General features: G+C 38.6%; 1 protein-coding gene across 5 annotated transcripts in view; it reads left to right on the top strand.

The window, feature by feature from the left end:
- Nucleotides 1-231: 231 nt before the first annotated feature.
- Rbm46 (RNA binding motif protein 46) overlaps nt 232-12261 on the top strand; it is a 34806-nt gene continuing 22776 nt past the window's right edge. For 2 of the 5 annotated variants that reach the window (XM_063260897.1, XM_063260899.1), the window contains exons 1-4: nt 232-448; nt 6643-6804; nt 7743-8210; nt 8677-9459. In XM_063260897.1, the coding sequence (XP_063116967.1) occupies nt 6654-6804; nt 7743-8210; nt 8677-9459 (1402 nt within the window). In that variant the 5' untranslated portion in view covers nt 232-448; nt 6643-6653. Of the gene's footprint in view, nt 449-963; nt 1147-6642; nt 6805-7742; nt 8211-8676; nt 9460-12261 lie in introns of those variants that run through there. The other 3 variants (XM_063260900.1, XM_023560396.2, XM_063260898.1) reach the window with 3 other exon arrangements.

Raw genomic sequence — 12261 nt, 5'->3', positions numbered from 1 at the left:
CCCTTTATTGCTCAACATCTTGAAGCACGCACACCTGTAAGCCTAGCATTCCAGACTCTGTCTCAAAATTAGAACAAAGACAAAGAGCTGGGAAAGAGCTCCGTGCAAAGGTCCTGAGTTCCATCCCCAGTACCGCAAAAAACCAGCAACAAAATTATGCAAGCCTTTCAACGCTCATCACCCCAGTGTAACTTCCCCGCCCCGAACCTGTTTTGGAAGGACCCCCTGGGCCCTGCCCACTCTCCTCGCCCCGCCCCGGGTCCGGCCGCTGATTGGCTGAGGCCTTGTTCCGCGTGGGGCCCGCCGGGAGTAGAGCCCTGGCACGAGGGCCCGCGCGAGCTCCGCCCCCTCGCGGCGACCCCACGCCAACCGACCAGCCCAGCGTGCTGGCGGCGGTTTGCGTCGTTGGTCCCCGAGACTTAAGATCGACTTCTGAAGAGCCGAAGGGGTGAGCAGGGGATCGGCAGGGGCTCGGCGGGGTCGCGACCGGACCGCTGCTCGCGGTGGGCCCGCGGGCGCCGTGGGCGCCTCTGCCTCCGCCCGCGCCGTCGGGTGGGCGCCGGGGTCGCGGCGGCGGCGGCGGGGCCGGGCCGGCGGGAAAGACGATGATTCCTGCCGTCTGGAGGGAGCGCCCAGTCGTGGCCAGCGCAGTCCTCGCGCGTCGCTCGGTGACCGGCCGCACGCGGTGGCGCCCTGGGTCCCGCTCTGGAGCCTCGAAGCTTCTTCCACGGCTGGCCGTGTGCGCGGGTGTGGCCGCGGTGGCGCGTGCGCACGAACGCACGCACTCACGCGGCGCTCATTCTCCCGCGCAACGTCTGGTTTCGATAACCGATTTCCAAGCCTTGGAGTTACCGGGGAGACGGCGGAACCGGACGGCGCCCTGGGTGCGGGCTGGCGGGACGTGGGCTCTCAGGCCTCGGCGGCCCCAGGTCGCTGCGGACGGCGGCTCCCGCGCAGCCTGGCCAGGACCGTGATCTCGCTGCCCTCGCGCCCGCCGAGGCAGCGCTGTCCACCGCACATCGCGCGGTGTGCTGGGTCGTCCAGGGCGTCGCGGGGCGTCGGCCGCGTGGGGTCGGAGACCGCTTAGGACCAGTCGGCGCTGTGCAGCTTCCGTGGTGGAGATTCGCTCGTTGCAGTAGTGGGAAGGTACTTTCGAGCGCCATAAACGTATGGCCCAGTGTGTCAGGCTTTGTAGGGGAGCAGTTCAGAATCAGTTCCCTTATGAGTGCAGTGATCCGCTGGTGAACACGTTGTTTTAATCGTGTTGGCGGTAATGGGCCGTTAGCCGCAAAGGTGACTGTTAAAGTAGTGCTGATGTCGCTAAGTAGTAACAGTGCCTTATTTCCTGCTCGTGGCTCTGCTTTGAATGGTGCTCTCCTTCTAGGAAGGGGGAGTGTTAGACTTACACATTTCTAAGTTTAATGTACTTTGTGTGTTATTGACTGGTCTGTTGCGAGGCAAGCATCAATTTCTGAACTGAAATTAAGCCTCTGATTAATGTTGCCAGTTTGTTGGTAGGACGCAGACCTACCGTTGAGAAAAGGTGGTGAATAGAAATCGAATACTTAGGATAAAATTTTCATATTTTGCTCAGTATTGTTTCCCTTTTATTTTACTGCTAGATGGTGAGGTAAGCACATGAGGGAAGAAAATGTGATCTCTGCGTTCAATTTGTTAGCAAATTTCACATACCAGATTATAGAAGACTTTTAAGAAATAATTTGGACAATAATATGTGGATAGCGTTTTCCTAAATTCAAAGAACGTATATACTTAAGTGTCCCAAGAATATTTCAAAAATTCATTGTGAATTACAAATTTATTTTTAAAATAAACTTTTGTGTCATCCTAAATTTAAATTTTGTTCAGCGGCAATACTAGGTGTATGAAACATCTGACATTAAAATTAATATTTTAATTAAAATAGTATTTAAATTAATTAATATTTTAATTAACATATGTTCAACTTTTGCAATAAAATACATCCTTTAACAGAAATAATGTAAAGTAGAATTGAGCTGATTCATGTTTATTTTGAAATAATTTTAGACAAATCTACATACTTTCGATCAATTCTTCTATTTTGCTAACATTTTGTGGTGTGCTGTCACTAAAACGAATTGCTTCTCAAAATCGCCATTGTTCTGGCAGTCATGGTCTACATGTCCCATGCTGAACAACTGAACTAATCAGGAATTTATTATTCATGTAATTTAAGGAATATTCTAAAGATATGTACCTTCTATAAACTTTTTTGATATTTAAAATTTTTTTCATTTTACATTTAATTTTTAAAACCTACAGTAAAGTAAATATAATGTTCATTTTCATTGTCTTGTAAGTTTTTATAGTAATTTGGGGGATGAACTTTCTGTTTGAGTCAGAATACAGATGCCACAAATTCCTTTGGATAAATGATTACTTTCATATTTTTCTAAAATTGTGCTTGTCGTGTTTTCTTTAATCTATTTTGAAAGGAAGTAAAAATTTGAAAATTTTTATTTTTGTTAGCTGAACATGCTTAAAATTAATGATTAGTCAGCACTCTTATGATTTGTTCGACTTGTTTCTTGAGGATCTGTTTGGTGCTTAGCCTTACTGCCTTAGCTTTTAGCTTAATGGACTTTTTTTTTTTCTTTTGAAACCGAGGTAGAGAGCAATGGTTGAAAGACCAAAGTTCACAAAAAAAGGCTTTGTCTGTGAAGGCTACACTTATATAGGCTAATACAATTTTAAATCTACCACTCTCACTTTTGCTGTGCTTTCTTAAGCATTTGAGTAACTTGCTGAATGATTCTGGAATATTTTAAAATGAATATAAAATATTGTACTTTTTAAAGATTCGATTATAATTCTGTGACTCAGATTCTTGAACTCTGGCTCCTTTAGAATTAGGTTTTGTTGGGGCTGGAGATTTAGCTCAGCGGCATAAGCGCCTACCTTGCAAGCAGGCAGTTGTGTTTGATCCCTGGTACCGATAAAAACGAAAAAGACCAAAAAAAAAAAAAAAAAAAGAATTAGGCTTTGAAATGGTGTTGAAGTTTTTTTAAACTCTTATGAAGTGTTCATTTTACATGTGTATATGTTACTTTTGTTTGGAGATTTTAACAAGACTATACTTTCTAAAGAGTGGCTAGGATTGGTGCCTCTCCAGTGTTTCCTATGCTTCTGTTATTTCAAGTTTTTTGATTGAAGTATTTGAGATGGTTAAAGTCTTGGCATATGTTTCTAGTCACTCTGTGGTAAAATGAGTGTTTAATAGAGGGACAGGGCTTACTCGTTAAGCATAAGTCTTGGGTAGTTTCTTTAAAAGTACAATATGAAGACAAGATTAATCCAAAATGTTTGTAAGGTAAATTAGAGGCATGGGTTGAGCTGTGGAAATCAGCCATTTGGAGTTAGCTGTGAATTACAGTAGGAAAAATTTCCTGTTTATTAGATTTAGTTGTGCATCTTGAATAAAGTGGCAGTAGAAGCCCTGTGTATCTGTTGCTTTGTAAGCAGCAAGCAGTATACATCCTGTAGTGAGCCAGTGGATGTTCAGTAGAGGGAAGGACTGTAGTTTTACACATAGGTAGCATGGTACCTGCATCTACTCTTAACCACAGTGCCATGCTGCTCTTTTTATTTGAAGGAAAGGGGTACTTTAAATCATGGATGCTTAAGAGAATTTTTTTCCTGCTTATAATTTTTGTACTTAGGTTTTATGGTGGTTGGCTTCCAAAGTATCTTTATTTAGTAAAACATAATTTGTTAGTACTTTTCTTTGAGACTTCCAAAAATTTATTTTTAGAAAAGCTTTCCTAATATTAAGGATAAAAATGAATTTACTAATAGTCTTTTTAGTTTTCATTTGAGGTATAAGTTTAATGTAATCAGATGTTTTACATCACTTTGGCAGCATTGTGGAGATTTCATCTGAGAGGGGCAAGATGACAAGTTAGAAATAGCATATAGAACCTACAAGCAATCTGAATAAGAAATAATTATTGAGAACAACTTGTAGGGATTGACAGGAAAAGGCTGATTTCAAGAAATATTTTAAATCTGCAGATTCTTATAATGAGTTAATTGTGTTTCAAAGGAAAGATAGAGATTATTTATTACTAGGTTTCTAGCTACAGTAATTTGGAGGAGAAGGACTTATGTGTGTTTATTGTATCATTTATTTATTGAATAAATGAATTGTTTGAAATAAGGTTAAAAAAAGGACCAGGTTTAGAAAATAAAATGGCTTTCAGTTTTGGTGTGTTACATTTGAGATGTCTAATGAACTCCTTGTTTTGAACACATATTGATAAAGCTATTTGAACAAGCAGTCTTAGCTGGGAAAGAAATCTGGGGTACAGGGGGTAAGTTTAGGGAAATGAAGTAGATGGTAAGTAGAAACTCTTTTGAGTGCATAAGCTACTTTTCTGCCCTTTGTTTTAAAGAACTACTTCACTCGATGCAGTATTGTATTAACTTGGAACAGCTTTTTAAAGACTAAATGATACTGTGTGTGTGTGTGTGTGTATGTCTGTTTTACTTATCACTCAGAGGCCACTATATGTATCAGTTCATAATTTTTGATAATTCCATTTGCATAAAAATCACTTCTGATGCTTCCTTTTCTTTGAGATAGAGTTGAGGGAGATGTGCCAGAATAATTGTGGTGAGAGGGCCGATTTTTGAGATCAAACAGGCGTTTGAATTTTTTTTGTCACTAGCTCTATGGTCTTAAATCTGTTTCTTTGTCTAAATGCAAATAATAGTTTCTTTTTTGCAAGGTTGACTCTTCCTGTAATGGAGAATGTCTAGTGGTTTGAAAAGTTATAATAGATGTATAAAACTAATAGTAAACAATAAACTTTATTCAGACCAAAAATGAATTTAGATGTCAACTGATTCGTCATAAAAACTTTGTGAGACTAGATGGCGTTGTTGTGTGTGTACCACAGATGAGGAAGTGGAGGTAGAGTGGAGCTAAGGTACCTTACTAAAGTGAGGAAGTAAGTGAAAAGAAAGGTTATGAACCCAGCAAGTTTGGCTTGCTCCACAGCCACTGTGCTGTACGTGCTGACAGCGTCTTCTTCCCAGGGTCAGTGTTCCTCACACTAGTGCTGGCCTCCTCTCTGCTTCCCATCTCGCTGCAGCACCCACGGAGTAGATGCTGACGCTCTGCCTGAGGCATGTGTCTATTGTGTCATACTTAGCTCTCAGTTTTGAGTAAATGAGGGATGTACAGAAATACGCTCTTCTGTGAACTTGTCAGTGCATAAAAATTTAAGATGCACTTGCTGGTTTCATATTTATCAAAACTAACCATGCTTGAGATTTATTTATTTGTTTATTTTTGTTTTTGTTTTTTTGTTACTGGAGATTGAGCTCATGACCTCAAGCTTGCCAGGCAGGCGCTTATGCCACTGAAGTAAATCTGCAGCCCTGTACTTTAATTTTAACCAGCCTTTTACATACTCTGTTTCATTCAATGTTAAAAGCACTCATGTGATGGCTTGTATTGACGTTCCCAGTTTTGAATGAAGAGACTAAGGTGTGAAAAAAATGTAAGTTGTCTATGTTTGCACAAGTAGGAAGCCTAAACTTGAGTTATTGTGGCCAAAATTTCATACTTTTCAAACATTGTGCCACTGGTACTTGGTTTCCATTTATAAGGATGCTCTGATGAAAGCCAAATAGCTTTCACAGTTCATTTTTCATACTGTGAATTTTAATTTTTCTTTGTATTCATAGTAGCACTAGTAAATGAGAGAGATACAGATACAAGTGGCAGCACAAACCACAGCATGTATCTCTAGGAAGAAAACTTAAACCATGGTAATTAAGTTTATTTGTGAAAATTAAAATGCATTTTTATGTATAGTGATTGGGAGATGTCTTCATGGTTTTGCTTTTGCTTCAGCTGTTGCCTGCCCAGCTACTGATAAAAGTTTCTAGCCAGCTGTGGTAGTGTATGCCTGTAATCCTTGCACTCAGGAGGCTGAGGCAGGAGGACTGCTTAGAGCTCCAAGATAGCCTGGGCTACATAGTGAGTTCAAGACCAGCCTGAACTACATAGCAGGATGGCTTGTCTTTTCAAACAGGCAAACAAAAAGCTTTTATAGATGCTGCTAGATGAAAATCATAGTTGCTCCTCTTTCTGCTCAGATAATCAGGAGTTGTATTTGTTGCTCTCCTTAGTGGCTTGTGGAACTTGGGAAAGGGGGCTAATTTGAAGCAGTTTACTTATTCCAGGCATCTATTCAGTTTCTGGAAACTAGTGACCTTCTTGAGAATTGCTGACAAAATGAGCAGTATTGGCGTTTGGTACCTGCGTCTGACATGTGTGAGTCGCATAGAGTTCACTTGGCCTCCATGACATAATAGTTTGAACCTTGGCAGTGATCACACATTCTTCGGTGGCAGTGTGCTATTTTTTTCTTCCCTTTCACTTCTTTCTTTCCATTTTTGTTTTTGTTTCTTTTTCATTCCACTTTGTCTCTCTGTCTTGTAACTTAAGCCTTCTAAAGGTACTGCTTAATTGGTCAGTAACGTTAAGGGTAGTTTCTAGTTTCTTGTGTTGGGAAGAGCATCCCAGAGAATTGCTTCTTAGATTACTGATGCTATGTCATAATCTTACACTGTTACTTAACTCTGCTTCAGGAACTGCAGCCATGAATGAAGAAAACATGGATGGAACAAATGGATGCAGCAAAGTTCGAACTGGTATTCAGAATGAAGCGGCACTGCTTGCATTGATGGAGAAGACTGGGTACAACATGGTTCAAGAAAACGGACAAAGGAAATTTGGGGGTCCTCCTCCGGGTATGAAATTATCTTCTTTTTTTTTTTTTGTCTTTTTCTTTTTTTATCGATACCAGGGATCAAACTCATGACTGCACACTTGCAAGGCAGGCGCTTATGCCGCTGAGCTAAATCCCCAGCCCCTGAAATTATCTTCTTTTCAGTTAAATTTTCAAAGCAGTCATTTGGATTTGGTGTGTACCCTACGAGTTTCTTAAAGAATAACCCTTTTCTTGTAACTGCTGTAAGACCTGAGCGATCATTTTGATGTAGATTATAAATGTTACCCTTATAATCTTGCAGTCCTGCTCTTGGTGTAAGAAGCAGATGAATAAGAAGCAGAGTTGATAAAGAAGCCAGGATGAGGGCATTGTCCTAAGTATATTCTTGCAGTTAAAGGGAAGGGCATTTGGAAGGGAAGTTGAAAGATCAGTGAGCAGAGTATAGTTATATGAGAAAACGGATTCAAACAGGTAAGCAGGTAAAATGTTTTTATGTTTCTGCCAGTAGCCAGTGTAATTCTTTTGCTTGGAACCCTCCAAGGTGACGTGTTACACTCAAGAGTTCTGGCTTCTGGTTCCCTCAGTGGCTGTTTCCTTGGTTTATTGCTGTGCTCCGTTCTTGAGGGTACGTTAGCCATTCAGCACTCAGTCTGAGTTTGCTCTGATACATAAACCGCTTGCTTTTCCATTTCCTGGATTGTGCTGGTTGATCATTCGCTCATTCATTCTGGTCTTCATTTAAACATCCTGTGCTCAGAGCTTTATTTGACGACCTTAATGGAAACATTGTCCTTTATGTGGCTTCTGTGTTGAATATAAGCTTCACAGTGGAAGGGGCTTTTGATCCCAACACCTAGAATAGTGCTTGGCACGTTTGGAAAATTTATTGAATGAATAACTGTTTCAATAATAAGTATCTTTTTCAATTTTTTTATGTATATTATTTTTGTCTTTCAGGTTGGGAAGGTCCACCTCCACCAAGGGGGTGTGAGGTTTTTGTAGGAAAAATACCTCGAGATATGTATGAAGATGAGTTAGTTCCTGTATTTGAAAGAGCTGGGAAGATATATGAATTTCGACTTATGATGGAATTTAGTGGTGAAAATAGAGGTTATGCTTTTGTGATGTATACTACGAAAGAAGAAGCCCAATTGGCTATTAGAATTCTTAATAATTATGAGATTCGGCCTGGGAAGTTTATTGGTGTCTGTGTGAGCTTGGATAATTGCAGATTATTTATTGGAGCTATTCCCAAGGAAAAGAAGAAAGAAGAAATTTTGGATGAAATGAAGAAGGTTACAGAAGGAGTTGTAGATGTCATTGTTTATCCAAGTGCAACTGATAAGACCAAAAATCGTGGTTTTGCTTTTGTTAAGTATGAATCTCACAGAGCCGCTGCTATGGCTAGGAGAAAATTAATTCCAGGTACATTGGTCCTTTGAAAGATAACTTTTCCATACCAATCTTATAAATATGGAAAAATATTAATGATTAGTTACCTCAGTGGTTAGACCATTATTAACATAACTCATAATGTCACTTGAAGAATAAAGAATTGAGTAAGGAAGTAAAACAAGTCATTCTTATAGACAGATTCTTCCTCTGAGTCATATTTATAATTTACCAATTACCAAATGTGTATACTTTGTGCTGTTAATTATTGTTTAATAAAAATACAAAGAGCATTTTACTTAATCAGTAAAGATCTAGCCTTATTTGTTGTCTTGACTCATTAAATACCATCATAAGTTCTGGTAGTGAATTACTATATGAATTACCAGACATATTGATAGGAACTTGAGTTTCTGCTTTTTTGGAGAAACATGTTAACGTTTTAAACTTTCATTTTTTGTTTTAATTATCTTCAAATTAATAGGTTCTTTTTTTATAGGTACATTCCAACTGTGGGGCCATACCATTCAAGTGGATTGGGCTGATCCAGAGAAAGAAGTTGATGAGGAAACTATGCAGAGAGTTAAAGTTCTCTTTGTAAGAAATTTAATGATCTCAACTACAGAGGAAACAATTAAAGCAGAATTTAATAAATTCAAACCGGGTGCCGTTGAACGAGTAAAAAAACTTAGAGATTATGCTTTTGTTCACTTTTTCAACCGAGAAGATGCAGTGGCTGCTATGTCTGTGATGAGTGGGAAATGCATCGATGGAGCAAGTATTGAGGTAACACTTGCAAAACCAGTGAATAAAGAGAGCACCTGGAGGCAGCATCTTAATGGTCAGATGAGCCCCAGTCCTGAAAACCTGATTGTGTACGCTAACAAAGAAGACAGTCACCCCAAAAGTCTAGGCAAGCCACCAACTCTTCCTGCTCGTCTCAATGGTCAGCACAGCCCAAGCCCCCCTGAAATTGAGAGATGCACTTACCCTTTCTTCCCTGGGACAAAGCTTACTCCCATTAGTATGTATTCCTTGCAATCCAGTCATTTTAATTCTGCAGTAATGCACTTGGATTATTACTGCAACAAAAATAATTGGGCACCACCAGAGTATTACTTGTATTCAGCAACCAGTCAGGATGGGAAAGTACTCCTGGTATACAAAATAGTTATTCCTGCTATTGCAAATGGGTCCCAGAGTTACTTCATGCCAGACAAACTCTGTACTACGATTGAAGATGCAAAGGAACTGGCAGCCCAGTTTACATTGCTTCATTTGGGTAAGTTTAAAAATACTTTGATACCATATAATATGAAATATTATAAAAATTAGAAATTTATTTGGAATTCAGCATGATGAATATTACGAATTTTATCTTAGTTTTATGAATTCATGAAACTTATGTATAATTTTCCCATATTTTTTTAAGCATTATTTTGATAGAGAAAAATTTATAAAAATTTTGATTTACTGTAGATCTTGTTTAGGTCCTGTTTCATTACTTTTTTTTTTGCAATGACTAATCATTTGATAAAAATTTTTACATAAATTATAGCATTTGTTACTAAGCCAGTTGATAAGATTTGTCACCACATCACTGGTGAAGTCAACACAATATTTTTTTGAGGGAGTAGGAATAGAAAGTTGGTAAAGTCAGAAACATTTCTTGTGGGTCATGTGTAGACATAGCCTTATGCTTACCAATCTGGAAATTTCTCATTACTCAAGAAAAACAGAAAGCATCATTAAGAGATGTTTAGGACCATTCTTTCATGCTTTTTGAAAAAGGTAAATTTTCTTTAAAATGAGGGATAATTAAGAAAGAAGGCCTTATGTTAACTAAATATTTGACATTGTTAAAAAGAGAAATCATTCTGGTGTTGTCCCACTTACTTTTTTTTTTAACTGTTAGCTTCTCCCCACCAGTTTGTGCCATTTTTTATGCACCTGTGGATTTTACAATACTAGACTAGAAGGGTTTTTTCCCAGAGTGAACAATAAAAGGGAAAAGACTTACTGAGAAGTATGATTATTGATTATTATATATAATTGTTTCTTTTATATAATTGTCAAAGTCGTGACTTAAAATTGATTTTCACAGTTTCACTAGTACAGTCTAAAGTATACTAGTGTAGTCTAAAACTACTAGTAAAACTTACATCTATTTAAAAGTCTTACTGTCAGAACATTCAAGAGAAGTAGTCCTGAAGGAAAAACGCTGTCCAAAGGGAGAGTTAATTTAATATACCATGCAATTTCTTTATCATAACCACTCCCATACTATGATGAGTATTTAAAGGTGTGTTTTGTGTGTGTGTGTGTGTGTGTGTGTGTGTGTCTTTTTGAAACAGGATTTTGCCATGCAGTTAAGGCTGGCCTTAAACTCGAAGTGATCCTCTTGCCTTAGCCTCTCGAGTGCAGGGATTACAGGGGTATGCCACCATGCTGGTTTTTAAGGAGATTCTTATTTTAGAGATGTCATCAGAATTTTAAGGCTTGAGGGCAGCGTTTGCTTCAAAGAACTTCAGTAGTATTATCTGTTAGTAATTTGGGGATATTTGAAATTTAGCGGTCCGCTTAATTAATAAATTCTTAGTTATGGTTTCTTTTGTTATGTAACATAAAAGACTTCCATTTTCTTTTAATGTACCCCATCAGTGTTAAACATAAAATTAGATGGATCACAAATAAATTTAGTGTTTTTATAGAAGAATGAGAGAAACTTTTGAGTGAGCTATAAAGGTCATTAGAAGCTGATCAAGGTTTTTCCCAAGACACTTGTATCTAATCTGCCATGATAATTCTGAAACATTTTTTTAGTCCCAACGCATTCTATTCAATTTTAACTTAAATGCCTGTGATTCTTACAGCATAGCTGTCTGAGTCTGTTTCAAGGAAGACCTTTTGTAGACATGGTTGCCTGCCTGGCCACCCTATAAAGATTTGATTCTGTGTGGAACTAAAGACCACTCACTAGCTTTGGAGGCTTTTAACTATTACTACCTTGTAGTTCCCTAAGAAAACTTCTGATCAGAAGTAATATTACCAGTTTGATTTGGGTTAATTATGGATAAAATTGTCTTTAATAAATTCAGTCTTGAGAGAGAGTACAGTTTGCTTATCTCAGGTTTTATCAACCTTGTTTAAAAAACTGCTTTTAGCTTTTTTTTTTAGTATTGGGGATCAAACTCATGACCTCACGCTTGCCAGGCAGGTGCTTATGCTGCTGAGCTAAATCTCCAGCCTTTAAAAGAACTACATTTAATAAAAAGTTGAACAGTAAATATTTCCTCAGTGTCTGTTCATCACCAGGGATAAGAACTAACAAAATGTAAATAATATGTTAAGAATTTAAACACTCGGTCCTATCGAGGCATAGTGCACAGGACCAGAGGCCTTAATCAGGGACACTAACCCAAAAATCCTTACTGTACTTGAATAGAAATATAAGTGAAAGTTGTTGAGTTAGAGGATAGGGGATGTTATACAGATATTCCTCATTTAATGACTATTCAGATTTAGGACTGAGGGGAGGGCAGATTGAGCCCAAAACAATACTAGACTAGAAGGATTTTTTTCCAGAGTGAACAATAAAAGGGAAAAGACTCTTACTGAGAAGTATGATTATTGATTATTGTATATAATTGATTCTTAAATATAATTGTCAAAGTCGTGACTTAAAATTGATTTTCACAGTTTCACTAGTACAGTCTAAAACTAGTATACTAGTGTAGTCTAAAACTGTACTAGTAAAACTTACATCTATAAGTCTTACTGTCAGATCGTTCAAGAGAAGTAGTCATGAAGGAAAAACGCTGTCCAAAGGGAGAGTTAATTTAATATACCATGCAATTTCTTTATCATAGCCACTCCCATAGTATGATGAGTATTTTAAGGAGTGTTTTGTGTGTGTGTGTGTGTGTGTGTGTGTGTGTGTGTGTCTTCTTGAGACAGGATTTTGTTATGCAGTTAAAGCTGGCCTTGAACCTGTGCTGCTTGAGTTTAGGGCCCAGCTGGTCTTAATTTACAGCACAAGAATGTGATGGCAGTGTGACCTTATGGTGACTTCTATGTACAGTAC

The sequence above is a fragment of the Cavia porcellus genome, unplaced genomic scaffold (genome assembly GCF_034190915.1).
Source record: "Cavia porcellus strain 051 isolate PalLab524CR breed Dunkin Hartley unplaced genomic scaffold, mCavPor4.1 scaffold_14, whole genome shotgun sequence".
Lineage (NCBI taxonomy): Eukaryota > Metazoa > Chordata > Mammalia > Rodentia > Caviidae > Cavia > Cavia porcellus.
Note: the sequence above shows the minus strand (reverse complement) of the source record. Positions and strands in the feature narration are given on the sequence as shown.